General features: G+C 43.1%; 1 protein-coding gene across 4 annotated transcripts in view; it reads right to left on the bottom strand.

The window, feature by feature from the left end:
- CABIN1 (calcineurin binding protein 1) overlaps window positions 1-27,663 on the bottom strand; it is a 4,301,447-nt gene that overhangs the window by 2,192,232 nt on the left and 2,081,552 nt on the right. For all 4 annotated transcript variants that reach the window (XM_044068841.1, XM_044068840.1, XM_044068839.1 and 1 more), the window contains one exon: window positions 11,537-11,682. In XM_044068841.1, coding sequence (XP_043924776.1) covers window positions 11,537-11,682 — 146 coding nt within the window. The remainder of the gene's footprint in view (window positions 1-11,536; window positions 11,683-27,663) is intronic.

Genomic DNA, 27,663 nt, shown 5'->3' with positions numbered 1-27,663 from the left:
AATGTCCTTGCTGTCTGCTTGGATCAGGCAGTCGTCCAGATATGGATAAATTTGTATTCCTCGTTGTCTGCAATATGCAATTACTGATGCCAGGCATTTTGTAAATACTCTGGGCGCAGTAGATAAGCCAAATGGCAATGCAGAGAATTGATAATGCGTTGTACCTGCCAAAAATCTGAGGTATCTTCTGCAATCTTGTCTGATAGGGACATGCAGGTATGCCTCTTTGAGGTCCAACGTTACCAGCCAAGACTCCTTGCCCAGCATGGGAAGGAGCTGCTGTAGTGTGAGCATTTTGAATTTGGGTACCTCCAGGTATGTGTTCAGAATTGAGAGGTCTAAGATGGGCCTCCAGGCTGTGTCCTTTCTTGGGACTAGAAAAAGTCTTGAGTAAAAACCTTGACCTTGCTCCTTTATAGGTACCTTTTGAATTGCTTTCATATCCATGAGAGCTGAAATTTGCATTTGAGGCTCTGCCCATTGGTTTGGAGGCAGATTTGGCATGCCTCTCATCCGAGGTAAAGTGTGGAAATGAAATTTGTAGCCTCGGGTAATAATGTCCAGAATCCATTTGTCCTTTGTTATGATGCGCCAATTTTGTGGAAATAGAGCCAGTGTCCCTCCCAAAGGTGCTGCCAGGGCAATTTTGCTTGGCAGGTGAAGAGGGAAGTCATTGTGTTTGTTTCCTGAAGGGTTGAGATCTTTCGTCTCCACCTCTTTGAGTTGTTGTATGCCATTGTCTAGGCCTGAAAGAACCTTGTGGCTGGCCTCTGCCCCTTGGGCGCCTGTACCTACCTCTTTGGGGTCTGTCTGATGCAGGAAAGGACCAGTTTTTTGATGGCCAGTTTCTGCTGAAACGAGGAGGTTGTACCTGTAAAAAATCTTTAACTGTTTGCATAGATTTTGCCTTTTCTTCCATTTTCTTTAAAACTTCCTCTGCTTTGACACCAAATAACACATTTTTCTGCAATGGGGCATCCAATAACTTAGCTTTGACATGTTCTGGTAAGGCTTGTTCTTTAAGCCAAGCATGCCTACGTATGACAGACCCTGTGACAGCTGCTCTACATGAGGCTTCCAATGAATCAAAACCACACTGTAAGGTATGTTTTCCCACCTGTTCTGCTGCATGCAGCAAATCCTGCATCTCTTTCAAATCTAAGTGATCTGTCTGAGGGATCAGCTTCTGCTTTAACTGTGTAATCAAATACTGTTGGTATTTTAGCATATGGAATTGGCAGTTTAATGCCCTCATGGCCAACGTGGCAGATGTATACACTTTTTTCCCCCATCTTTCCAATGCTCTGGAATCTCTTTCAGAAGAAAGTGGATTCTTAGCAGTAGAGGCCTTAACCCCTTTGGGACCCTGGGAAATGGTCTCGGGGTCTGCATTAGGGCTTTTGTATAGAAACTTATGAGTATCAGGAACTCGGTAGTATCTGTCTGGTTTAGTTGGTGCTGGAGGTAAGGAATCTGGGTTTAAACTGGATTCAGAGAAAACATCATCCAAAATGTCTAAAACTGGAGGAATTGCTAGGGGTCTATGCTGTGGAAGAAGAAGAAACTCACAGAGTCTTTTCTTGGAGTCAGAGTAATCTTGGCCTTCCCAGTGGAAGTGTTCCCTCATGGTGTGTAAAGTTTCCCCAAAGGAGTAGTCTTCAGGGGGGGAGACAGAGGGAATGGACTCTTCAGCATCTGAGTCTTCATAAGGAGGGAAGGAGTAATCCTGGTCATCAGAGTTGCCTGAGGAAATGGATGCTTGGTCAGAGGAAGGATAATCTTCCTCCAGTCTAGGCCTTTTGTCAGGTGGGGGTTGGGATCCCCTGATAAGTGTAATTAAATCCTCAGCCATCTTAAGCATCTGTTTTTTAGGCATAGGGGCCTGTGGTGGGGTGTGTGGCCCCGTTTTTCTAACTTTCAAGGGGGCTTTGGGCTTAGCATAAGGCTTGGCAGAGACCGTTGTTGGTTTGAAAACATCTTCTGAGACCGAAGGCCTATCCAAAATTTCCGGTTCCCCGTCGGGGCTGGCGTCCGAGGAGTGAGGTGGAACCGGATCCTGAGGCCCAACTGCTTCGGTTTGGGATGCCGTCAGAAATTCTGAATCAGCGGTAGTCAGGGGCTGCGAAGGCGCCTCGCTGAAAACTGGAGAACCGGCGTCAGGCCTTGCTGAGGCCTCGGTATCTGGTCTTAGCCTTGGGTGCCGGTCCTTATCTTTGCGTTTTTTAATCATTGCTGATGTCGGTTGCTCCGACGGCATGCTATAGTTAAATTTTCTGCCAAAATAATGCTGGGCGAATTCTGCCCGATGCTTAATTGTACGTTTGTTGAACCTAGCACAAAACCGACAACCAGAGACGTCGTGGTCTAGACCTAGGCAAGGAATACAATAAGAATGAAAATCCTTATGAGGTATTTGCTTCCCACAAGAAATACAATTATTAACTTTGTCTGACATCGGTCTGAGGCAAGAAAAGTTTCCCCAATGGGGTACTTAGCTTTAAAGAAGACTTCGGGCTGAAACTCGATTCGAAAATTTCAGGAGCTGGCTGACCGGCACTTTGGGAACTGCTTCTGCTTCGGGCACCGCGCGGCAAGAAAGACTGAAGAAAATGGCGTCAGCTGTGTCTTTTATACCCCTGTCGCACTGACATCAGGGAAGAGGCGATGACAACCGACGCTGGACCAGGACTTTGGGATTTGGCCGACTGCAGGACCGCTTGACGACAGGATAACCCAAGTGTGATGACTGCAGCAGTATAGCACGATGATCATCTGTTTTACTCCATACTCCTAAATAATTCATCTCATCATGTCTTCATAGACATGGGTATTACTTATGTCCCTACAGACATGGGTATTTCTGAACCAGTTCACGGGTAGGTATATAGGTTACTGCTAGAACCTTTGTTTTATCTTCACTTATTTTAAATCCCTAAAAAAACTGTCTCAGAATGTTCCACAACCCCAAGTTGCCCTTTTCTGGATTTATCAAGTACAAAACATCATCTGGACATAAAGCTAACTTTTCTTGATTATCAAACCAATTATATACTTGAATCTGTCAGTCCCTTATTTTCTTTGCCAAAGGCTCTAAATATAAACCAAATAAATGGAACAGAGGCCAATCATGCCTGGTTCCTCTATTAAACCATAGCATGTTGGAAAAGAAACCTGTCACCTTAATTCTTCCCTCCAAACCCTTTATAAATCTCCCTAATTAACCCTTTCATTCTATCAGAGAACACCACTGCCTTATTCATACAATCTTAGCTGACTCTATCAAAATCTTTCTATACATCAAAAACCACCAAAAATAGCAGCATTTTCTACATATTGCTTCCCTCTGGATAATAATTTTTTCTATTAATGTTGTCAAATGTTTGCCTTCCCTTCATAAAAACCACACTAATCCACATCTAACAATTTTGGCAAACATTTGCCGTTCTCTTAGTATAAACATAAGCACTTTATAATCATGGTTTAAAACTGAAATGGGCCACTATGAAGGTGGTTCTGAAGAATCATTACCTTCTTTGGGTAATACAGCTACCCACAGCTGGATCCAGCACGAAGCGACCTATGCAGCTGTGCAGGTCCCGCTGACTTGGGTGGGGGACTGGCCACAACATTAATTTAATTTAAAAAGAAGTAAAAGTTTTCTTACATTACTTTTTAATCTACTGCTTTAGGGTTAAGGATTTTAGATGCACGCCATTTTTACCTTCTCTCTCTGTGATGCATCTGTGTGTGTGCATCTTATTGCTTTAGCATTACAGACTCACACATGCAGAGCAACATGCGAGATTTGATTGGCAAAAAGTGCAAGACAGCTGTCTTCCTAATTTAGGATTTTCAAGAAATGCATGCCACACCTTTATAGCTTTGGAATCTTACTGGCTCTCAGCAAAAAATGCCAGGTACAAGCTAGGAAGGTGTGTGTGTGTGTTTTCTGTAAAATACCCTAGTTAGAGATTGCAGATTAGTTAATTAATGTATTCTGGCTCAAACCCTGTACCTTGGGTACAGGAGACAAGAGTACCAACTACCAGACCCTATAATTACAGTTAGTTACTACAGTTGGTTGAAATGTTCTGAAATGGGCATTTCTGAGATTTATAGGTTCATATATTTTGTCTCACTGATTAATAGGAAAAATGTTCAAAACTACACATCTAAAATGCACGCTAATAAATGCTACAGTATTTAACAAGAAATACATGAAATCAGGAAGGTGAATCAAATAACACACATTTCAGCATGGTCTTAAAAAATGCATATGTGTGTCTGGGGGGGGGGGGGTCTGGTTTTGAAAACAGCCAAGGAACCAAGGTACTCAATCTGCCGCTGGCCAGGTGCATTTTCAATAAATGTAAGTTTTAATATATTTTCACTGAATATGAGCTTCAAGGGAAAAGAAGTTTACTGCTGCTCACACTATGTCTGGTTTTAATGAGCAACTGTTTTATTTAGCAAATGGCCATCAGCGTTTGTGGTATACAATCTGACAGGTGTTGTAGTAGTGCATCAGGTATCATATGTACTTTTGGTAGAGAAAGCTGTGGGTTCTAATCCCACACTATAGAGATGGACTGCTGACACTATAGTGCACTTTGGAAGGGGGGGTGCTGCATTCCTGAGTATGTCATCCTACGGATGAGATTTTGAACTGAAGCCCCATCTGCCTATGTTGATAGTAGGTGCTGTGAGATCTTTTACATCCAGCTGAGCTATCAAAAATAGTAGGAGGAAGTTCCCTGATGCCTTGGCCAGATCTCTCCTAGTAGTATAAATGCCTCTAGGGGTTTTCCCCACAAAAGAGGCTACTAGCCTATTGAAACTAAATTGGTCAACAAAGGATAATAAATTAAAAGATTTAAATTAAACCCACATCTCTGTCTTCATTTCAGAAGTAAAGAAGAAAACAGTGTGTGTGCAGACAGTTTTGAATGGTGTTTATGGTAACTGAGAGGAGCCTGACAAGTAATGGACACCGGACTGGCCCTGGGGTGGGCGCCTTGGTCCCTTACCCTGCTTAGGGCCCCATTTGACCATGATCCAGCTCTGCGGCCACCACAGCTTTCTTCCAAGACGCTGGTATTTGCCTTTCTTTTAAAATATTATTAAACAAAACCTTCTAGATTTTTGTCATTTTCTTCCCTCCCAACATGCAAACTTTAATAGGAACACCATCTGTTCCTAGAGAGTTCCCTGTTGACTGAACATACACCACCGGTTTTATCTCATCTCTTCCTATCTTAGCCATTAACTTTGAATCACATCTGCAGCTAACCATGGCACAAGTCTTCCATAAATATTTCCATTTGTGCCCTTTTCTTGGTTTTGCATTACTCTGCTTTATACAATTTTTTTGTAAAATCATCATAATACTTCTAATACCTCTGTAGGATCTGCATTTTATTTTTCTTGTTATAGACTCCCTAAATTCATCAACAATCCTTTCTACCTTTTATTGCCCAAGTCATTGTGTTAAATGTTTTTGTACTCTACAACTGTTATCAAAACAGTTTTTAACCGTAGCTTTCTACATTTGTGTATATTATCCAAATACTCAGTTTTTTTTCCCTTTAAACTCTGCAGTTACTACCTTAATGTTCTGTGAGATTCCCCTTCTTCTGCAGTACTTTAACATTTGTCAGTTCCTCTAAACAAATATATTAACTTTTGCCATATCTATTTCTCTCTTATTTTTACCATGTTTCTAAACATCATTTTCACTTTGTCTCACTCACTAGCTATTCCTTCTGAAGAAATTTCTACTTTCCATAATAACTCTTGAAACAGTTCCACTACCTATTACTTAATTTGTCTCTCTTTAACAGATAAGAAAGCACCAATGGGTCACTTTTACTTCATTACCTTCGGCTAGCCAATGCTCTTTTTTACTTTCTAATCACTTACCAAGGGATCACCAATGACAGCAAAGGTGGGACACAACTGGAGTCCAACTGTATGGCAAACAAGGAGAAGACCTCAACTGTAACCCACCCAATCCAAGTTCGAACAACTGCCTGAGTGCAGGATGAAACTAACAAGGGAGGATGGTAGAGGCAGCTGATACTGGTTTGCTTATCCTGGGGAAGACGCAGGTGGTTCTGGTCAGATGTCACCAAGCAAAAGAAGATTTGGATTGGAGGATGCAAAGCATCATAAAAGGAAATACCACGGGCACTGGCTTGTCACTACCAAACTGGTGGTAGCACCCCTTCACTTGTGCATGCACAGAAGAAAAAATGCACAGAGGGGATACGGAAGGCTACTACAGTGACCTGGGCACTCATCAGCCATCATGACAGAAATGGTTAGGGCCTAAAGCAAAAAAGCCTTTCATGACTACGAGGATGACAGCCTTGCATAAGTCAGCTCCTGACACATTTGTGAATGAACTGGTCAGTTGATTGCAGGAGAACGGCAGTTTGACAGACAGTGGGAATTAAAAAAAAACTTAAGTGGAAAAATGGTGGGAAAGCTGAAGTTATGGCAGCAGTTACAGCAATCACCTTGTGACTAAGCCCCACACACTAACGGTTTACCCTGTCTGTTAATTTTACACTCACAGAAGACAAAAATGAACAAAGGTTCTGACCGTTTTTTTCATGAAGAGTAATTCCAGATGAAATTAAAAAAACTTCAGTTTTATGAGCTTCTAATAAAAAAAAAAAACACAAAGGAATAGTAAGTTCTAGCTTTCTATATATCAGGAATGGTTTAAAAGTACTGGCAGATACTGACCAGATCATCCCAAAAGATATTCCCTCAATGGCATCAAAGAGGACCTTGGAAAAAAATGCTTATGATTACCAGCTAAGACAACTCCATCTGCTAAAAGGATATTCAAACAATATTAAAAATTTATTGTGGAGACTGCCTTAAAGACCAGTGGCGTATGTCTTAAAGAAGACCAGTGGGATATGCAGCCATACTCCAATTACATTCCTTGGCTTTCCAAAGAAACTAAATCCCTTATGCTTCAAAGAGATAAAGCTTGGAAATCCTGGAGCAAAACTAAGGAATTACCCTCACTTCAGAACTATAGACATCTCAGAAATCTTACTAAGAAACAAATTAATGCTGATAAAAAGTCCTTCTTTTCCACTGCCTAACTAAATAACAAATCCAACCCTCATAAGTTCTGGTCGACCATCAATACATTTTTTCTCCAGGCTGCCCCTCAAACCCCTCCCCCTACCCAAATACAACCCCTCTGGAAACAGCTACCCTCCTTAATAAGCACTTTATTGACACTATTCAAGCACTCTTACCATCCAATGGCAACACTACTCCTCTGACTACCCCTCCCAACCCATGAAAGGCTAATACTTTCTCCTTACACCCCATTACTACTTCCTAAATCCAATCCCTTCTTCTCAAACTCAAGCCCTGCTCTCCTTCCACTGATAATATACCTCCTACCTTTCTCAAACTGGCAACTGATTCAATAGCTTACCCAGTGTCTATACTAATCAACAGGTTCATTCAGGAATCCACTGTACCTACCCTTTGGAAATCCTTTTTCACTATACCTCTACACAAAGGTGGTAACTCCACAGACCCATCTATCGTCCCACAGCTATCCTACCCCCCCCTCTCTAAAATTCTCGAAAGATACATCCACTCACAACTTCTAAAATATCTCCTCCACCACAATCTTCTCACACCCACCCAGCAGGGTTTTCGTCCTAACCATAGTACCACTACTGCCCTCCTATCCTTTACCCATACCATTGTTGAGGCCCTGGATAACAACAAACTTATCTCTTGTCTCTTCCTAGACCTTTCCAAAGCATTTGACACCATCTCCCATCCCCTATTACTATCTAAACCTGCAAGCCTCAGTCTATCTTCCTCCTCCCTAGCATGGTTCTCCAACTACTTATCCAGCAGACAGCAGTCTGTTAAATGGCTCTCTTCCTCTTTGCCAATCTAACCTATCCCAACTGGAGTTCTCCAAGGCTCCATCCTTGTCCCCTCCTGTTCAATATTTTCACCAATGACCTCCACACATCTTGTAAACAATCCTCCCTCATCCAATATGCTGATGATTCCACTCTCATCTGCATCTCAGACAACATCTCTGAACTCCATGCACTCACTCAACATAAAAACTCTGTACCCATGAACTACCACATAGGCAGCAATCTGCTTAACACCGAATGTGTGATGAGACCTTGGGACCCAGGTGGGACAGTAGTCTCTCCTTTGATAGTCACATCGCCACAGTAGTCAGGAAGTCCTTCTACATGGCACACCTCATCATGAAAGGGTTCTCATCCAGGAAAAAAGAGGTCATTGTTCCCCTCTACTCGTCACTCATTAGACCCGTTATAGAGTACAACGCCCCTTTTGGAATGTACCTCACAAGACATCTGCAGCAGCTGGAAAGGCCACAGAAGTACCTCACAAAGAGGATTACTGGCCTACAAATGCCCTACACTGACCGCCTCAAAAAACTCCAGCTTTACTCCGTAGCATATCGCCTACTCTGAGGTGATCTCTGCCTAACATGTAAAGCTATGTCAAACCCAGAGCTGTTAGACATGCTACACCTAAAGAAATCCCAATCCCTCCAAGCTACACACTCTAGGGACCTAAACCTTGTCACCACAATAAACAGGACATGCTGAAGGGATAGATTCATGTCCCAGAGACTTCCTATACTCTGGAACAAGCTACCCATCTATGTCAAGCAAAGTTATTCATTAGCACTCTTCAAGAAAAATCTTGATGAGTGGATGGGAAATAGGAAATACACCCCGGGGATCACTTCTGTCTCTCTGCTGGACAGTGGCACAGGAAAATAACTTTCTTGGGTGGCGTAAGCTATGGTACCTTGCTGGTTAGGCTTACGTAGGCCCTTGGGCCGATAGCCTAGTACCTACCTATGAACCTATACCTTTTTAGCTAGTGAACAGTGGCAAACCAGTAACCTACGCATCCTCAACCCCAAAAAGACGAGACTATTACTATTTCTCCCCCGCTCTCTTTCTCACCACAAATCCTCCTTTTCTATCACTTCCTCTAATAACAAAACTATTAAACCTGAAGCTCATACAAAACTTCTTGGAGTCATCATCGATGATGAACTCAAATTTAATATGCACCTTCTCCAAACTGTAAAAAAAGACAAACCAGAAACTAGGTCTACTTTATCGTACCAAAAGATTTCTAACTCCAATTACTAGACTCTCCCTTGCACATGTTCTCCTCCTTTCCTCCCTTCTTTATGCTGCTCCTGTGTTCACCGGCATTCAAACAGCAACCTTTAACAAACTCCAACAAACTTACCACAACATAGCCAGAGTCATCACAAACTCTACTTACAATACACATCACTGCCTAGCCCTTTCATCCCCAATTTAGTGTTGCTATCACAACTTCAAATGTTACACTTCATTCTCTACAAACCTTCATCTAGCCCTGCTCTCTCTTCCTTCATCGCTATCTACACACCTACTCGCACTCTCTGTGCTTCCAATCAGCAACTACTAGCTGAGAGGCCCTGTCTGGGTGAGATTGGGATCCCCTTATTAAAGAGATGAGATCCTCTGCCAGAGTAAGCATTTGAGAACTGGAACTGGGCCTGTGTGAGGGGGGCTTAACAGGCACTGATTTAGCAGTTTTGGCTGCTTTAGCCCTGGCAAAGGCCTTAATAGACATGGCTGCAGGAGGCCTAGCAGCACCACGTGCTGGGGTAGAGACATCCAAAGGGATGGTGTCCGATAATTCTATAGGAACCACATTAGTAGGCAAAACTTCAGAGGCCGATTCAACTAGGGTAGCAGGAGCCTCGGTATTAGTCATGGATTCGCTGAAGATTGACCCGTTTGCTCGGTTTCGCCAAACTGAGACACTGCGGTTTGCTTAACCGTGGTTTCCAAACCGCGGACCGCGAGTGTCAGTCTTTTCTTTGCGTTTTTAACAATTTGAGAAGTCGGAGGATCCGGCGGCATAATGTACGCAAAATCTGAGCCGAAAACTGTTCAGCAAACTCCGACCGCCTAAGCGTTCGCCGGTTGAAGGAAGCACAGGCTAAACAGGCTGCTACGTCGTGGTCTGGGCCTAAACAAGGTAAGCAGTAAGAGTGGAAATCTTTATGAGGTATTTGTTTCCCACAAGTTAAACAGTTATTTACTTTTTCTGACATCGGCTGAGGCAAGAAAGAGTCCCCAATGGGGTACTTAGCTTTTTAGAAGTCTTCGAAGTAGTATTCAGTAGTAGTAATCTCTGGATCTGACCGACCGGCACTTGCGAACAGCTTCTGCTTCGGGCGCCACGCGGCAAGAAAGACTGAGGAAAATGGCGTCGGCTGATGCCTTTATACCCGAAGACCAGCAGAGATGACGTCAGGTGAAGTGCGACACCAGCCGAGGCCAGACCCAGACTTTGGAATCCGGCCGACCGAAGGGCTGCCTGACGACAGGACAACCCATTTGTTATGACTGCAGATGCATCCTTGAAGGACATCTTCAAATGTTACACTTCATTCTCTACAAACCTTCATCTAGCCCTGCTCTCTCTTCCTTCATCGCTATCTACACACCTACTCGCACTCTCTGTGCTTCCAATCAGCAACTACTACACACCTACCAATCTAAAAAAGCAGCAGGCAAACTCTTATATAAACACTGCATCGCCCAAACTTGGAACAAACTTCCTAGAGACATATGTTCCACCATTCACCCATCTCACTTTAAAGAAAAACTCAAACATCATCTTCTTAATACCAAAATCTGTCCTTGTCAAGGCCCAACCTAACCTCTTCCACTTGGGAACCATGTCTGTAACCCCACTCTCAATGACATAGTCCCTCTATCAGCAGATTATTTTCTACTTTACGCTCATTTTAACTGACCAAACTCTTGTTGTAAATAAATCTCTAGTCTGTAAATATGTAAATAAATCTCTAGTCTGTAAACATAGGACAGATATAACTACAAGTGTGCATTTTGCTGGTTGACTTTCTATTATTATTGTATTACCAATTTCTTAACATACTATGAATGTATATAGTGCCATTTTTTTTGTTGTAAACTGTATTGTTTCTTGGAGCATTTCTCCTCGGGTCTCCACTGAAAACGGGCCACAAGCCCAGCTGGACTAACCTGGTTAACAAATGACAATAAATCTTCTTCTTCTTTTGGCTTTTCCTGGTTAGGAGTCACCACAGCGGATCACCTGTCCGCTCATGATTGGCAGTGGAGTTTTACGGTGTCGAGTTGCCAGCCCGGCGCCCAACCTTCCACAGAAGGCACACACTCACACCTAGGGCCAATTTAGAGTGTCCAATCCACCTACAGCATGTTTTTGGGATGTGGGAGGAAAACGGAGCACCCGGAGGAAACCCACGTGACCACAGGCAGGACATGCAGACTCCACACAGAAGGCACCCCTGCCAAGGATCGAACCGGAGAACCTCTTGCTGTGAGGTGGCAATGCTAACCGCTGCACCACCATGGCTGCCCAACAAATGCCAATAAATAAATAAAATAAAATAAATAAATGTCTCAGATATACTAACCTGTCTGGGCAGACACAAATGTCATGCATATAGAACCTGATGGCCTTGGACTGCTCCTTGTTCTTAAAGTGATAATCAGCCAGGAGATAATACAGTTCATTCAGCATTGAAGGTGTGCGGTCAGCTCCCTCAGGCAATGAAGGGACCTAAAGCAAACAGAAACAACATGCTAGTTACACCTTCAGATTTCTAAATAATGGAAACATTTATTCAGAACCTCCCCCAAAACAATCATTTTAATTCTTGGCTTCCACTGATGTAATCTAGAGAATGAGACACCAAATTTGTTCATCTGGAGATCCAGACCACCAAAGATTTTTCCAAGGGAGAGTAGATTGTATCCTAGGCACTTACACGCTCCACCGACAGGTCATCCAGTTAACAAGCAGACACTAGCCAAGGGCAATGTCCCATATGCCAAAACCTGATACTGGCCTTAACTGCAAAGACTCACCAAAGGTATCACAGAAGAAAGAACAAGCAGCAGGTTAATAAAGAAAATTCAGAGGGCTTGGTAAAACAATTGATCATAAATGCAGAGGTCCACGGTCCATGTGAAACCATACCAATGACCAAAGACAAAAGGAATAAATAAAACGCTAGCTCAGACACTTAAGGTACATTATCATAGGCAGTATGTACAAAATACACTGTGCAACACTAAACGTAAATAATCTGAACGCTACTTATATTACAAATACAAGAGTTATCCAGTTTGTTAACACAAGATACAGCTACTGAATGTTTTTGGATGTATTTGCATAAAAAAGAGCTAACAGCTTGGATCTGGAATTTAAATGGATAAAGCCCTGATTATGAATCAGATGCCCTCAGCTCATGCAGCATGATATTAGATAAGTCAATCACAGCAGGATCAGAGCTAGGGGCTTACGCTGCCTATCCAGGACAGAAGGAGATGGTGGTCCTAACTGATCAAGCAGAGCCTTGCACTCTACTAGTCCTACAGGACTGGGGTATGCTAGCTTGATGCTCTAAAGGCTGTGACAGTCGCTCTTATACAGAGTGTGTGTGTGTGTGTGTGTGTGTGTGTGTGTGTGTGTGTGTGTGTGTGTGTGTGTGTGTGTGTGTAGGACCACAGGACACTCCTGCTGTGGCATGGCTGCTCACATCAGCCAGCAAGGGCAGGGTTAGGGCATGCAAAAATATCCTCACTGCTGTGATGTTGGCTAAGGAATAAACAACTACCATGTCTGCCTGCAGGAAAGCCCCCCCCCCCCCCATCCTGCTTTAGGCATCACTGGAAATGCCCACATTAGGGGAACAAATGCACCTGGTTGATGGGGGGGGCCTTATGACTGGGCAGGCATGGTAGCAAAAGGGACAGGGGAGGGAGGCAAGTTAAACCAGAATCTCAGACACAGACAATTGTGATTAACTCATCTTCTTCTTAACTCCGAAGGTTAAAGACATCAAAGGTAAGTAGATGATGAAAATACTACCATTCAAAAAATTCTCTGTGCCCCCCTAAAAGTGCAAGAATGCACCTTCAAAAAGAGCAGGGTATTATGTTTTACTCCTGAGTTGTAATAGTTCAGAGAAAAAACTAGTACTGGTGTGAAGAGGAAAAGCTCCATCCCCATGCAATAGCGTAGAAGGACAAAGCTCTAACTACGGTCCAGGCAGCATACATTCGATTAGTGGCTCCGGTATCTGAGATGCAGGCAGAGAGGGATGGACATGCCCATCTTTGTCAGAAAAGACTACCTGAGAGGAGTAGCCCTCAGACACGCTGAAGAATGACAGGGTGGGAAAGCAAAAGGAAATAAAAGCAGGTGCCAGCACTGCTCCTCACGACGACCTTAAGATCCACACCAGCCTCAGCCCACTCAGAGAAATATGGGGGTGGGGGGGAAGGAGGAGCAGGTAGACCCAGAGATTGAAAGTGGGGGATGTACCGAGACAGACAGAATGGAGGACAGGAAAACAAGAGGAAAAGCTACTTGCATGAACACATGGGAAACTATCAGCAAACAATGATTTTCTACACAGTGTTGAAATTCTGACTTCAGACTTTTGACAGCAAAGTTCTGTGACAGAGCATAGCATCGCCAAAATGAATCTATCTGAGAGAATGACCTGCTCTCAGGGAATACAATATTCCATTTATGATAGTTGCAACATTGACAATAACTGCACTTTTGCAATAAGTCACAGACAATGGGGATTTTAAAAGACAGTTATGGATCAGAAACAAAGAATATGCTCCAGAAGCAAGATTAACTGTCAAATGTTAGAGTACGACTTGTTCCTCCTGCAGCTAACATGGCAGGGACTACACAATTTTCTTCTTCAGTTAAGACTTCTCTTACCAACAAAGTATATAGTGTTCCAACATTATGATGTCACATCACTTCTCCTTTAATCTCCTCTCACCAGTGGCTTAAGAGAAAAATTCAAGTTAACATGCAAATCATAATCAGTGCACTTTTTTAACACAATGCATTTTGATTATGCTGCAACTTCTAAAACATTTTTAGTTTTGATATTTTACTAACAGGCATGCCACAGATGACTTGGCTCTGTAACTGTTTGCTCCTTTACCAAGTTCAATTTTTGTCATTCCTTGCCTGTGCTACCATCTCATCTGTGATCAAAGCATACTAAAAAGCAGTTTCATAGGAATGCCTCTCTGAGCTTTGATTTATTAGCAGCTCCACTTTACCATGTTACAAATCCGCCATGCAATTCTCATGCATACCGCACTACATTATATTACAATGGTGACTACATTCAATGGATCAGATTTATCAAGCAGCACATACAATGAAGCCCAGTACCCGTGGTTACAATATACAATAAAAATTTCCAAAGATTATCACTAGAAAGCTGATAACAATCAGCCCCTACAACAAACAAAATACTTGCATGGGCTTCACTCTACTTGTTAAGACAGTATCCTCACTTTTCCCTTAACAATTCTGGGTGGGGGGTGCCATTACCCAGTGCTAATTCTAGCTTTTGTTCCTCTTTACGTTCATCTTAGCAGCCCCACATTTCTTTATAGTCTCCAACTCTAAGATATTAAAAGAATGCATAACATCTATCAGCTCAAAAAGTTTTGGGTGGGTATTTCAATTTCCACTTTCTAGTTATCAATTTTTCAGCAGCCAACATTACGAGGTTGAGTAATGTATCATGTATTTTAGATGCAGACGAATTTGGATTCCAATTCATCAAGAAAAAAATCACTGGTAAGTTAACTCCCCGTCCCCATATCCTGTGGAACAGTTGTATTAGCTCCATTTTAAAACCTTGCAATTGCTCACATTCTTAAAAATACAGTCCCACATACCCTGCATTCCCTTCTCAATGCTGTACCAAAGAATTTGTGGAGACAAATCCATCCAAAGATTCTAAACTCCATCAATTTAATTGCCAGTTGGGGTGGTATATACAGTGGATATAAAAAGTGTACACCCCTGTTAAAATGCCAGGTTTTTGTGATATAAAAAAATGAAACCACAATAAATCATTTCAAAACTTTTCCCACTTTAATGTGACCTATAACCTGCACAAGTCAAAGGAAAAACAAATCTGTTATGGGAAAAAATATAAAAAAAATAAAAAACGTACGATAAGCTGGTTGCATAAGTGTGCACACCCTTACACTAATACTTTGTTGAAGCACCTTTTGATTTAATTACAGCATTCAGTCATCTTGGGTACACACCTGCCATCAATTAAAGAGACTCTGATTAACCCCAGATAAAGTTCAGCTGTAGGATTTTTCTGACATTTACTTTGTTGCTACAGCAAAAAAAGTACAGTTGTGTACACTTACCATAAATGTAGATGTTCAAGTGTATTCACTGTTGCAGTCATCACTTTTGGGTTATCTGCTTGCAGTAGCCCTCATTCGGCCTGATTATCAAAGTCTTCGGTCCTGCTATGGTTGCTGTCTCATCTTCCGTGATGTCAGGTAGTCAGGTGTATAAAGCATGCAGCCGACGCCATTACATCAGTTTTGCTTGCCCCAGATGTCAGGTGCCCCCTAAATGGGAAGCAATTAAATATATATATATATATATATATATATATATATATATATATATATACACAAGGATATACCTCCAACAAAAAAGCAAATACACCCAAAAGCTTTTAAGCATAGCAAAGTAGAGTAGAGGTACCGCCAAAAGAAGTTAGGGGGCTGGAGGGAGGGTAACCAGGACTGCAACAGTGAATACACTCGAACACCTACATTTATGGTAAGTGTACACAACTGTACTATGTTCTTCATGTTTCTCTGTTGCAGTCATCACATTTGGGTAGATTCCCAAAGCTAAGGATGGGAGGAGGAATTTAGATAGCATTAGGACCAGCTATAAGGTCCTGCAAGACTGCAGTGGCAAAGCCAGCTTTAGAAAAAAATTGGCAAATGGTAATGCTTGGTGAAAATATGTAGAGAACTCCAGGTAGCAGCTTCTACGATATCTCTGGTAGGGACACCTCTGAGAAAGGCTGTGGTGGTAGATGCAGCCCTGGTTGAATGGGGTCTAATCCCCTGTGGGGTAGGTTTTCCATGGTGCTTATAGCAGAAATTAATGCAATGGCCTATCCATTTAGAAATGGTCTGCTTTGAAATAGCCTTCCTCTCTGCTCCTGCAGCAAATGCCACCAGCAGTTGTTCAGATTTCCATAGAGGTTTAGTCCTGTCCAAGTAAAATCTAAGTTGTCTGTGCACATCTAAGGAGTGCAGTATCCGTTCCCCTTTGTTCTGTGGATTAGAAAAGAAGGTTGGCAAATGAATGGACTGATTAAGAGCCACACTGGATACTACCTTCGGCATCAAAGAGGGATTGGTACTGAGGGACACCCTGTCTGCATGAATGATGATGAAAGGCTACACTGCCATAAGGGCCTGTAATTCAGATACCCTTCTTGCTGAAGATGTTGCTAAAAGGAAAGCTGTTTTCCAAGAAAGGAATTTTAACTCTGCAGTTGCAGCTGGCTCAAAAGGAGGAAGAGTGAGTTTTTCCAATACAAAATTAAGGTCCAAGGCTGGAGTTGGGGCTCTTCTGGGTGGTTTTACGTTTTTGGCCTCTGTGAGGAACTGCTTGAGCAGTGGGTGAGAAAAGAGGGGTGGTTCCATGTTGTAATGAGCTGAAATGGCTGAGGCATGAATTTTGATAGAGGAAAAGGAAAGGCCCTTGTGAAGCATCTCAGTTAAGTTATTGAAGAATCTGAGGTAAATTGTGCGCTGCTGTGGCCATCCCTTCAGTTTGGTTCCAGGCACAGAATCTTTTCCATTTTTCAACATAATATTTTCTAGTACTAGGCCTCCTTGCCTCCAAAATGACATCCAACACTTTTTTACTGAGGGATGGTAACGGAGAGATTAGGTAATTAGCCAAGCTGCCAGGTTCAGGGTTTGAAGTTGGTGGTGCAGAATCTGGCTCTCCTGATGAGACAGCAGGGTAGGGGTCTGAGGTAGGTGCCATGGGGCCAGCTGTGACACACTGCGCAAGAGGGGGTATCAGTGTTGGTGTGGCCAGTCTGGTACAATCAGTATCATCCTTGGTTTGTCCTGTTTGATCTTTAGTAGTACTTTGGAGAGGAGGAAAGGCACAAACTGATAGATTTTTCCAGCTGAAGGACAGAACATCCACTTTCCAAGCTTGTTTGTGGGGAGTCCTTGTGCAGAATTTGTCCAATTGGCAGTTCTGGGGGGAGGCAAACAGGTCTATATCTGGGATCCCCCATTTCTTGATCAACATGTTGAAAATCTTTGGTTCCAGTTTCCACTCGTGTGGGTCCATGAGATTTCCGCTTAGTTCGTCTGCCAGTGTATTTAGTTTTCTTAGCAGGAAGTGAGCCTGTAGATGAACTTGGCAGCTCAAGGCTGTGTTCCACAGATCCATGGCTAGTCTGCAGAGGGGGTAAGAATGGGTACCTCCCTGTTTGTTTATGTACCACATAACAGTGGTGCTGTCCGTCTTTACCATTAATTGTCCTAGAGGAATGTGGTTCTTGAAGGCTGTCAGAGCATTATGTACAGCTAACATTTCTTTTTTATTGATGTGTAGGTGCATTTGACTTGGGTTCCATTTGGCCTGAATGCACTAACTTGCCAGGTGAGCCCCCCATGCATAGTCTGATGTGTCTGTTGTTAGGATTTGGGCGGCAGGGGGTAGACTGAATGGTAGTCTCTTGTTTTGGTGGCAGGCCTCTGCCCACCAAAGGAATTCTAACCGTAGGCAAGGTATGATAGGAATCATTGCTTCTAGATCCTAAGAATGTTGACACCATAGGCTTTTTAGATACCATTGTAGTTTCCTCATATGCAGTCTTGCATATGGAATTAGTAGAATGCACGAGGCCATGAACCCAAAGGCTTGCAGTATTTTCCTTGCAGATAGCAGGGTTTTTGTGGCCACTAGTTTGAAGTAAGCTGTCAAATGAATTTGTTTCTCTGGCGTGAGGAAAGCCATCTGGGAAGTTGTGTTTAAGCTTGCTTCCCAGGAATATAATTTGTTGACAGGGTACCAGCTGTGATTTATTTTAGTTTATGGTGTATCCCAGACAAGTTAACACCTTTTGTACAAATGCCAGATGATTCAGAAGTATGTCCTGGCTTTCTGCCTGAATTAGACAATCGTCCAGGTATGGGTATATTTGAATATTTCTTTGCCTGCAAAATGCAATGACTGGAGCTAGGCACTTTGTGAATACCCTGGGCACAGTAGATAAGCCAAAGGGCAGTGCCGAGAACTCACAGTGCATGCTGCCTGCTTTGAAGCGTAGGTATTTTCTGCAAGATTCCCTGACTGGGATGTGCAGGTAGGCTTCCTTTAAATCCAGTGTTGCCAACCAGGCATCTTTGCCCATCATGGGAAGCAACTGGTGAAGAGTTAGCATCTTGAATTTTGGAATCACCAAAAAGGTGTTTAGGATAGACAGGTCCAGGATAGGACACCAGGAGTTGTCTTTTCTGGGTACCAGGAAAAGTCTTGAGTAGAAACATTGCCCCTTTTCCTCTTCTGGTACAGTCTGAATAGCCTTTAATCTTAAAAGAGAGAGTACTTGCTTTTGAGCCTCTGCCCACTGATTTGGGGGTAGATCTGGCTACTGTTTGGGGTTGGTAACGTGTGGAATGGAAATCTGTATCCTTGGGAAACTATGTTGTGATGAATCTGTCCCTCAGCACGCTCTCTATATAACCCCCGTCAAGTTTCTAAGTCTCCCGCCTTTGTGGTGAGGGAGGATCTAGATTTTTGAGAGGGTATATATTATTCAAATCTAAGCTGGAGTTCTTTCAGTCGGGCAGCATAAGACATATTTTGAGACCCCTTTATATCCTTTTAGGAACTTTTGGGGCCTTCAAGCTGCATCAGGTGTCTGGGTCAGATACATCCGAGCGGGGCATTGTACTCAATCATAGGTCTAATGTGTAGAGATTACCTGGGATGAGCGACTGACCTCCTTGATCTAGATGTAGATCCTTCTATCAGAACCCTATAGGTTAAGGTCTTTTCCTAACTACTTTAGCAACATAGTGTCAACCGAAGACAACTGTCACTTCAAACTCCCAGATCCCTGACTTGATTTCTGGTGGCATGCTCATTGTGGTTATATGGCTAGTAGGGGTAACCTTGTTTTTCCCGAAGAGGTATGACTATTGGCGCTTGGCGTTTATGACAGTTATCCATTTCTGTGAGATATCTGTGTCAGATGTGTTTTTCCCGACTATAGCAGTTTGCAGTCATCTGCAAACTTTGTCAGCCATAACCCTCCTCCTGTGTTTTTTTTCTGTACCAGAAGTAGATGCGAACAAGAGAAGGGGAGGGACTACTGGGTGTCTGTGGGGACACCAACTTGTGACGAGCTTTGAGTCTGACAAGGCTCTCTGACCCTGTGGTTGTGGGTAAAGCTTAGCGCTAGCCATCTTGTGATGTATGGGTATACATTCAAGCTGATACATTCTGCTGATATGATGATTTTTGATGATGGAGTGGGTGTGTAGAAGGGTCCAGGTTTTGCCAGGTCGGTAGGCTGGTATGGACCTCATCAATGGCGACTGTCTCGAAAAAATCAACCAAGTTTAGAGGCAGGATCTGCCTTGACAAAAACAAAACTGATTTGGGATCAGTCTGTGCCTGCAGTTCCTATGTCTTTGAGTTCCATTCCATTGATCCTCTCCATGGCTTTGCAGATAAGGCTTGTCAAGCTAATGGGGGCGGTAATTTCCAGGGTCTGTGGAGGCACCGCTTGAAGTGGGACCACCACACAGTGCCAGTCGCCCACTCCTTTGGATCCTGAGGTGAGGCTAGGCTTAATTAAACAGCTGTCTAACTGGCCTGGGTTTAATTCCTGAGTTCATAGAGCACACGGCCGGGGACACCCGGTCCCGTCCCATGGATGCTGTTTTTTGAGGGTGTGGGCAGTTCTCTACTTGAGATGTTTGGGGCTACAATGGGGCTACAATCCTCTGGAATAGATATCTTTCCTTTTGGGGAGGGAAAGCACTGAACACTGACAGCAGTGTGTAGTATGTGTGTGTGTGGTTTTTGTTCTTTAATTTTTCATTTTTTTTGAACTAATTTGCATATCTGGAGTTTTCCTAGGTTTCTAACTAGAAGGCCTTATGATTGTCTTTAGAGTCCTTGGCGATTTTTCTCTCAAAATTTGCCTTTGATGATTTATGAGACTCTTAGTTTTTTTACTTATAATGATCAAGGTATTGCTTACCTTTCAGGATTTTGCTCTATCTTGCATTGCTTCCTCAGCTTGTTTTGTTTTTTGTGTATGGCTGGGGTCCACCAGCTGGACGCTTGCCTTACCTAAAGTACAGAGTTTGTTTTGTTTTGTGTGGGATCAGTCTGTAAGGCATTTGTAAGTGATTCAAGCGTTTGAGTAATGTTTACCACTGGCTCAGGGGCAGTTAAAGGAGACCACACTAGTTTTTAGAAGTGTGAAATCGGCTTTTTGAGAAGTTTTTCGCTGTGGGGTTTTTTTTTTCAGGTGGGGGGAGGACGGGATGAGGACAGCAGATTAGAGTCTCACCAGTGAGGGGTCACCGGTGTGTATAACATTTGAACATTTTGATCCAATGTCCATGTTGATGATGTATGTTATGTTTTTGTGTTTTCGTGGGGTGTGGGAATATGTGTTTTGTGGCATCCATGGCATTTTGAGAATATGAACTCCTTTGTGTTAGGGGTTCTTGGAGTAGTTCTCCCATATTATCACAAAAACATTTGTCCTGGGTAATGAGTTCCCAGTTTTTTGCATGCAGAGCAAGCTTTCCCTCTAAAAGAGCAGTCAGTTGTGAAGTGCTTGGAAGTTTTAAAGTTGTCATTGAGACAGCTTACCATGGGGTGGGGGGGGGTCTTACTACTCCCTGATTTGGAAGTAAGAGCCCCCCACTGCTTAGCCCTGTGCGTACCCTGGGAATGAAGCCTGGGTGTTCTGCTGGTTTTGGGTTTGAACTGAGAAGGCCTGGAAGAGGCAGGAAAGGACCAATTTTTTGAGGGCCAATGCCTACTAAATCTAGGAGGCTGCACTTGTAAGAAATCTTTAACAGTTTGCATAGATTTAGCTTTTTCCTCCATCTTTTTAAGAACTTCTTCTGCTTTGTTGCCAAACAGGCAGTCCTGATTTAAGAGAGCATCCAGCAATTTATTTTTAACATGATATGGCAAAGACTGCTCCTTAAGCCAAGCATGCCTTCTAAGTACAGACCCGGTGACAGCAGCCCTGCAAGATGCCTCTAGTGAATCAAAACCACATTGCAAAATATGTTTTCCAGCCTGTTCAGCAGAATGCATTAAATCCTGTAAATACTTATTTTCAGCACAATCAGGAATCAACATAATTTTCTGTTTAAGCAATCCAATAATATGCTGCTGATACTTTAACATATGAAACTGGCAATTTAAGGCCCTGATGGCCAAGGTTGCAGAGGTGTATACCTTCTTACCCCATCTATCCAGGGCCCTGGAATCTCTATCAGAGGGGGTAGGATTTTTGGCAGTAGTAGCCTTAATGCCCTTGGGTCCCTGTGAAATGGTCTCAGGATCTGCAGTAGGATTTTTAAAAAGGAACTTGTGAGAATCAGGAACCCTGTAATATCTATCAGGTTTTCTGGAAACAGGAGGTAGAGAGTCAGGGGCCAAGCTAGATTCCGAAAAGGCATCGTCAACAATATCCAACACAGGAGGGATAGCTAAAGGCCTGTGTTGGGGCAGGAGTAAGAAATCTCCAAGCCTCTTTTCAGAATAAGAGTAATCCTGGCTTTCCCAGTGAAAATGCTCCCTAAGAGTATGCAAGGTTTCACCAAAAGAAAAATCCTCTAGGGGAGAAGCAGAGGGAATAGAGTCCTCTGCATCAAAATCCTCATAGGTAGATAAGGGTAAATCCTGGTCATCAGAGGAGACAGAAATTTCAGAATCCTGGTCAGAAGTATCATATATTCAAATCATATATCCAAATTCAGTCCTAGGTCTCTTAGAGGGGGAAGGTTGGCTTCCCCTGATTAAAGTAATAAGGTCTTCAGCCATTCTTATCATTTGTTTTTTAGGCATAGAAGCCTGACCATGCAGTCTGGGTGTCAGTTTCCTAGGCATGGTTCGAGTTTTAGGCCTAGAAGAAGAAGATGGCGTTGGTTTAATATGCAAGTCAGTAGGCCTGAATACACCCTCAGAAGTCGGTGTCTACACAGCGGCTCCGGACCCATCCAAGGTAGAGAAATCCGCAGGTTCCACAGTGGAAGCATCTCGCTGCATACCGGACACCGAATGGGTCTCAGTAGAGGCCCGCGAATCTGAAGTAGCGGGTATCAGGGGCTGCAAAAGCACCTCAATGAGTACCGGCGAACTGGCGACTAGCTTAGGAGAAGCGTCATCGGCAGCTTTGGACCTAGGAGGTGTGTCTCTGTCTTTATCTTTGCGTTTTTTCGGACTGTCAGTAGTCAGGTGGCTTACCGAAGACATATCTGGATAATTGACCCGAGTACCAAAATATTTTGAAGCGAAAATGTACCGACGATGAATAGTTTGTGGTTTAAATAAGCCACAAAACCTACAGCGAAGTACTTCGTGGTCAGGGCCTAGGCAAGGAATACAGTACAAATGAAAATCTTTATAAGGTATTTGCTTTCCACAAGAAATACAATTACTGACATCAGTTTAGAGCAAGAAAAAGTTTCCTCAACAGGGTACATAGCTTTAGTTGAAGACTTCGGTTCTGAAACTCAAAAATGAAAATTTCAGGAGTCGGCCGACCGGCACTTGCGAACTGCTTCGGACACTGCACGGCAAGAAAGACTGATGTAATGGCGTCAGCTGCATGCTTTATACCCCTGACTACCTGACATCATGGAAGATAAGACAGCAACCAAAGCAGGACCCAAGACTTTGAAAATCAGGCCAACTGAGGGCTACTGCAAGTAGATAACCCAAATGTGATGACTGCAACAGTGAAACACGAAGAACATCATGGTTCGCAGAGAGCTTACAAAGCATCAAAGGGAGCTCATTGTTGAGAGGTATCAGTCAGAAGTGCACAAAAAAATTTCCACAGCATTAGATATACCATGGAACACAGTGAAGACAATCAAAAAGTGGAGTGATGTTGCAAAGAACTGGACGTCCCTCCAAAACTGATGAAAAGACAAGATGAAAACTGGTCAGGGAGGCTGCCAAGAGACATACAGCAACACTGAAGGAGCTGCAGGAATTTCTGGCACGTACTGGTTGTGTACTGCATGTGACAACAATCTCCCGTATTCTCCATATGTCTGGACTATGGGGAAGGGTTGCAAGACGGAAGCCTTTTCTCGCACAATAAAAATCCAGGCCCGGCTAAAATTTGCAAAACAAACATCAAGTCTCCCAAAAGCATGTGGGAAAATGTGTTATGGTCTGATGAGACCAAGGTTGAACTTTTTGGCCACAATTCCAAAAAGTACACTTGACATAAAAACAACACTTCGCATCACCAAAAAAAAAACATCCCCGCAGTGAAACATAGTGGTGGCAGTATCATGCTTTGGGGTTGCTTTTCTTCTGCTGGAACTGGGGCTTTAGTTAAGGTGGAGGGAATTATGAATAGTTCCAAATACCAGTCACTTTTGGCCCAAAATCTTCAGGCATCTGCTAGAAAGCTGAAGATGAATTTCACCTTTCAAAATGACAATGACCCCAAGCATACATCCAAATCAACAAAAGAATGGCTTTACCAGAATAAAATTAGTTTTGGAATGGCCTAGCCAGATCCCAGACCTAAATCCAATAGAAAATCTGTGGGGTGACCAAGAGGGCTGTGCACAAGAGATGCCCTTGCAATATGACAGATTTGGAGCACTTTTGCAAGGAAAAGTGGGCAAATATTGCCAAGTCAAGATGTGTCATGCTGATAGACTCCTACCCAAGAAGACTGAATGCTGTAATTACATCTAAAGGTACTTCAGCAAAGTATTAGTGTAAGGGTATGCACACTTATGCAACCAGCTTAATGTACTTTTTTTATTTTTTTACATTTTTTCCTCCTAACAGATTTGTTTGTTTTTCAATTGAATTGTACAGGTTATAGGTCACATTAAAGGTGGGAAAAGTTTTGAAATGATTTATTGTGGTCTCATCTTTTTATATCACAAAAACCTGGCATTTTAACAGGGATGTGTATATCCACTGTATATTTCACCTCACTTGGATGCAAATAAAGTACAGTTTTGTACCTACCATAAATGTAGATGTTCAAGTGTTCACACTGCTGCAGTCATCACACTTGGGTTATCCTGCCGTCAGGCGGTCCCGCAGTCGGCCAGAGTTCCAAAGTCTTGGTCCAGCGTCAGTTGCTGTCGCTTCTTCCCTGACGTCAGTGCACCAGGGGTATATAAGATGCATCCAACGTCATTTTCTTCAGTTTTTCTTGCCCCAGATGTCAGGTGCCCCCAATAGGTAGGCAATACATATTGCTATATAAAAATATACATATAAAAATAAAACAATACCTTCAGTCACAAGCAAATACACCACAGAGGTTGTATAGGATAGAAAGGTATAGATAAGTCCAGCTAGTTCAGAGGGGATGGAGGAAGGGTAACCTGGACTGCAGCAGTGTGAACACTCGAACATCTACATTTATGGTAGGTACAAAACTGTACTATGTTCATCATGTTACACTGCTGCAGTCATCACACTTGGGTTGAATCCCAAAACTAAGGATGGGTGGTGGAACTAAAGAGGGTTTGGAAAGGCTAGAAGGCCCTGCAGATCTGCAGTGGCAAAGCCAGCTCTGGTTTTAGAGTATAGAGGTAAGTGATAGTGCTTGGTGAAGGTGTGCACTGAACTCCAAGTTGCAGCCTCCAAAATATCCTTGGTTGGTACCCCTCTGAGGAAGGCTGTTGATGTTGCTGTAGCCCTGGTGGAATGGGGCCTGATGTTACCAGGCACAGATTTCCCATGGTGTGTGTAGCAGAAACGGATACAATGTCCTATCCATATTGAAATGGTCTGTTTTGAGATAGCTTTTCCTTGAGATCCTGCAGCATAGGATACAAAGAGCTGGTCAGATTTTCTGAAAGCCTTAGTTTTATCCAAGTAGTAACGTAATTGCCTGTGAATGTCCAAAGAGTGTAGGAGCCTTTCCCCTTTGTTCTGGGGGTTTGGATAAAAGGTGGGCAAATGAATGGTTTGGTTTAGGGCCACACTGGATACTACCTTTGGCATAAAGGAAGGGTTAGTTTCTTAAAGAGACTCTGTCTTGATGAAAAATGATGAAAGGCTCCACTGCTATTAGGGCCTGTAGTTCTGAGACTCTTCGTTCTGAAGTTATTGCTAGCAGCAGGGCAGTTTTCCATGATAGGAACTGTAGATCAGCTGTGAAAGCTGGTTCAAAGGGCGGAAGTGTAAGCTTTTCCAAAACAAAGTTGAGATCCCAAGTTGGTGTTGGTGCTCTCCAGGGCGGAATTATGTTCTTAGCCCCTCTGAGGAACTGTCTTAGTAATGGATGTGAAAATATAGGAGGATCCGTGTTGTATTGAGCTGAAATAGCTGAGGCGTGGATCTTAATAGATGAGAAGGAAAGTCCTTTGTGCAACATCTCAGTTAAATATTGAAGAATCTGAGGAATATTTGGGACAAGGGGATTTTAGCCTTTAGCCTGGTTCCAGGCGCAGAATTCTTTTCCATTTGTCTGAATAGACTTTCCTGGTGCTGGGCATCCTGGCCTCCAGAATGACGTCCATCACAGCTTTAGAGAGAAGTGTTGACTGGTTGTTTAGGCAATTTGCTATGCAGCCAGATTTAAAGTCTTGAGCTGGCTGTGTAGAATCTGATTGTTTTGCTGAGTGAGCAGGTGAGGAATTTGAGGTAAAATCCATGGTGGGCCTTGAGCCATGTTCCTTAGTATTGGATACCAGTGTTGGAGTGGACAGTCTGGAGCAATGAGTATCATTTGTGGCCTCTCTAATCTGGCTTTCAGCAGCACCTTTGCCAGAAGAGGCAGTGGAGGAAAGGCATACACTGTCAATGTTTTCCAATTGAATGAGAGGGCGACCACTTTCCAGTGGTATGTCATTGTGCAGAATTTCCGTAGTTGGTAGTTTTGGGGGGAAGCAAACAGATCTATGTCTGGGCTCCCCCATTTTTGAGTTATCATTGCGAATACTTGTGGACCTAGTTTCTACGCGTAAGGATCTGTGATGTTTCTGCTTAGATTGTCTGCCAGTATGTTTTTCTTTCCTGGCAGGAATTGTGCTTGTAGTTTAACTTGGTAAGTCAGTGCTGTGTTCCACAAGGTCATTGCTTGTTTGCATAGGGAGTGGGAGTGTGTGCCCCCTTGCTTGTTTATGTACCACATTCACTGTGGTGTTGTCCGTCTTTATTAGGAGTTGTCCTGGATGTAGGAGGTCCTTGAAAGCTGTTAGGGCATTTTGTACAGCTTTTTTTGATTGATATGTAGATGCCTTTGGTTTGCAGACCATTTGCCCTGAATACACTGTCCTGCCATGTGTGCTCCCCAGGCATAATCCAATGCATCTGTTGTTATAGTTTGCCTGGCTGTGGGTAAGGTAAAAGGCTGACCCTTGTTGAGGTGACATGCCTGAGCCCACCATAGAAACTCCTGTTGAAGGCAGGGAATGAGTGGAATTATTGTTTCCAAGCTGTAGCTGTGTTGAGTCCATATGCTTTTTAGATACCATTGTAATTTCCTCATATGCAGTTTTGCAAATGGTGTTAGTAGTATGCACGATGCCATGAATCCCAAGGCCTGCAGAATTTTTCTTGCAGGGAGTTGGGTCTTTGTTGCTATCATTTTGAAGTATTGAGTCAGTTGTCCTTGCTTGTCTGGCATGAGATAAGCCATCTGGGCCGTTGTATTCAAGCTGGCACCCAGGAATATTATGTCTTGTGAGGGCACTAGTTTTGACTTCTTTTCGTTTACTGTGTACCCTAGGCAACTTAGTAGGTTTTTTGATGAACGCCAGATGCTTTAATAGAATGTCCTTGCTTTCTGCTTGAATAAGGCAGTCGTCCAGGTATGGATATATTTGAATCCCTCTTTGTCTGCAGTATGCAATTACTGGTGCCAGGCATTTTGTGAAGACCCGGGGTGCAGTAGATAAGCCAAAGGGCAGTGCAGAGAATTGGTAATGGGTTGAACCTGCAATAAATCGGAGGTATCTTCTGCAATTTTGTCTGATAAAAAACATGACATGCAGGTATGCCTCCTTGAGGTCCAACGTTACTAGCCAAACCTTCTTGCCCAGCATGGGAAGAAGTTGCTGTAGTGTTAGCATCTTGAATTTGGGTACTTCCAGGTATGTATTTAGAATTGAGAGGTCCAGAATGGGTCTCCAGGCTTTGTCCTTTCTGGGAACTAGAAACAGTCTTGAGTAAAATCCTTGTCCTTGCTCCTGTGTAGGAACCTGTTGAATGGCTCTCATGTCCATGAGAGCTGAAATTTGCTTTTGAGCCTCTGCCCATTGATTTGGTGGCAGGTTTGGCTTTCCTTTTATCTTTGGCAAAGTGTGAAAGTGGAATCTGTATCCTTGAGATACAATATTTAGGACCCATTTGTCTTTTGTGATGATGTGCCAATTGTCTGCAAAAAGTGCTAGTTTTCCCCCCAAGGGAGCTGCCAAGAGAGTTTTGCTTGGTAGT

This window comes from Protopterus annectens, chromosome 4.part0 (assembly GCF_019279795.1).
Source record: "Protopterus annectens isolate FY-2018-M chromosome 4.part0, PAN1.0, whole genome shotgun sequence".
In the NCBI taxonomy this organism is placed as follows: domain Eukaryota; kingdom Metazoa; phylum Chordata; order Ceratodontiformes; family Protopteridae; genus Protopterus; species Protopterus annectens.
The sequence above is the reverse complement of the archived record's forward strand: the minus strand, read 5'-3'. Positions and strand labels throughout refer to the sequence as shown.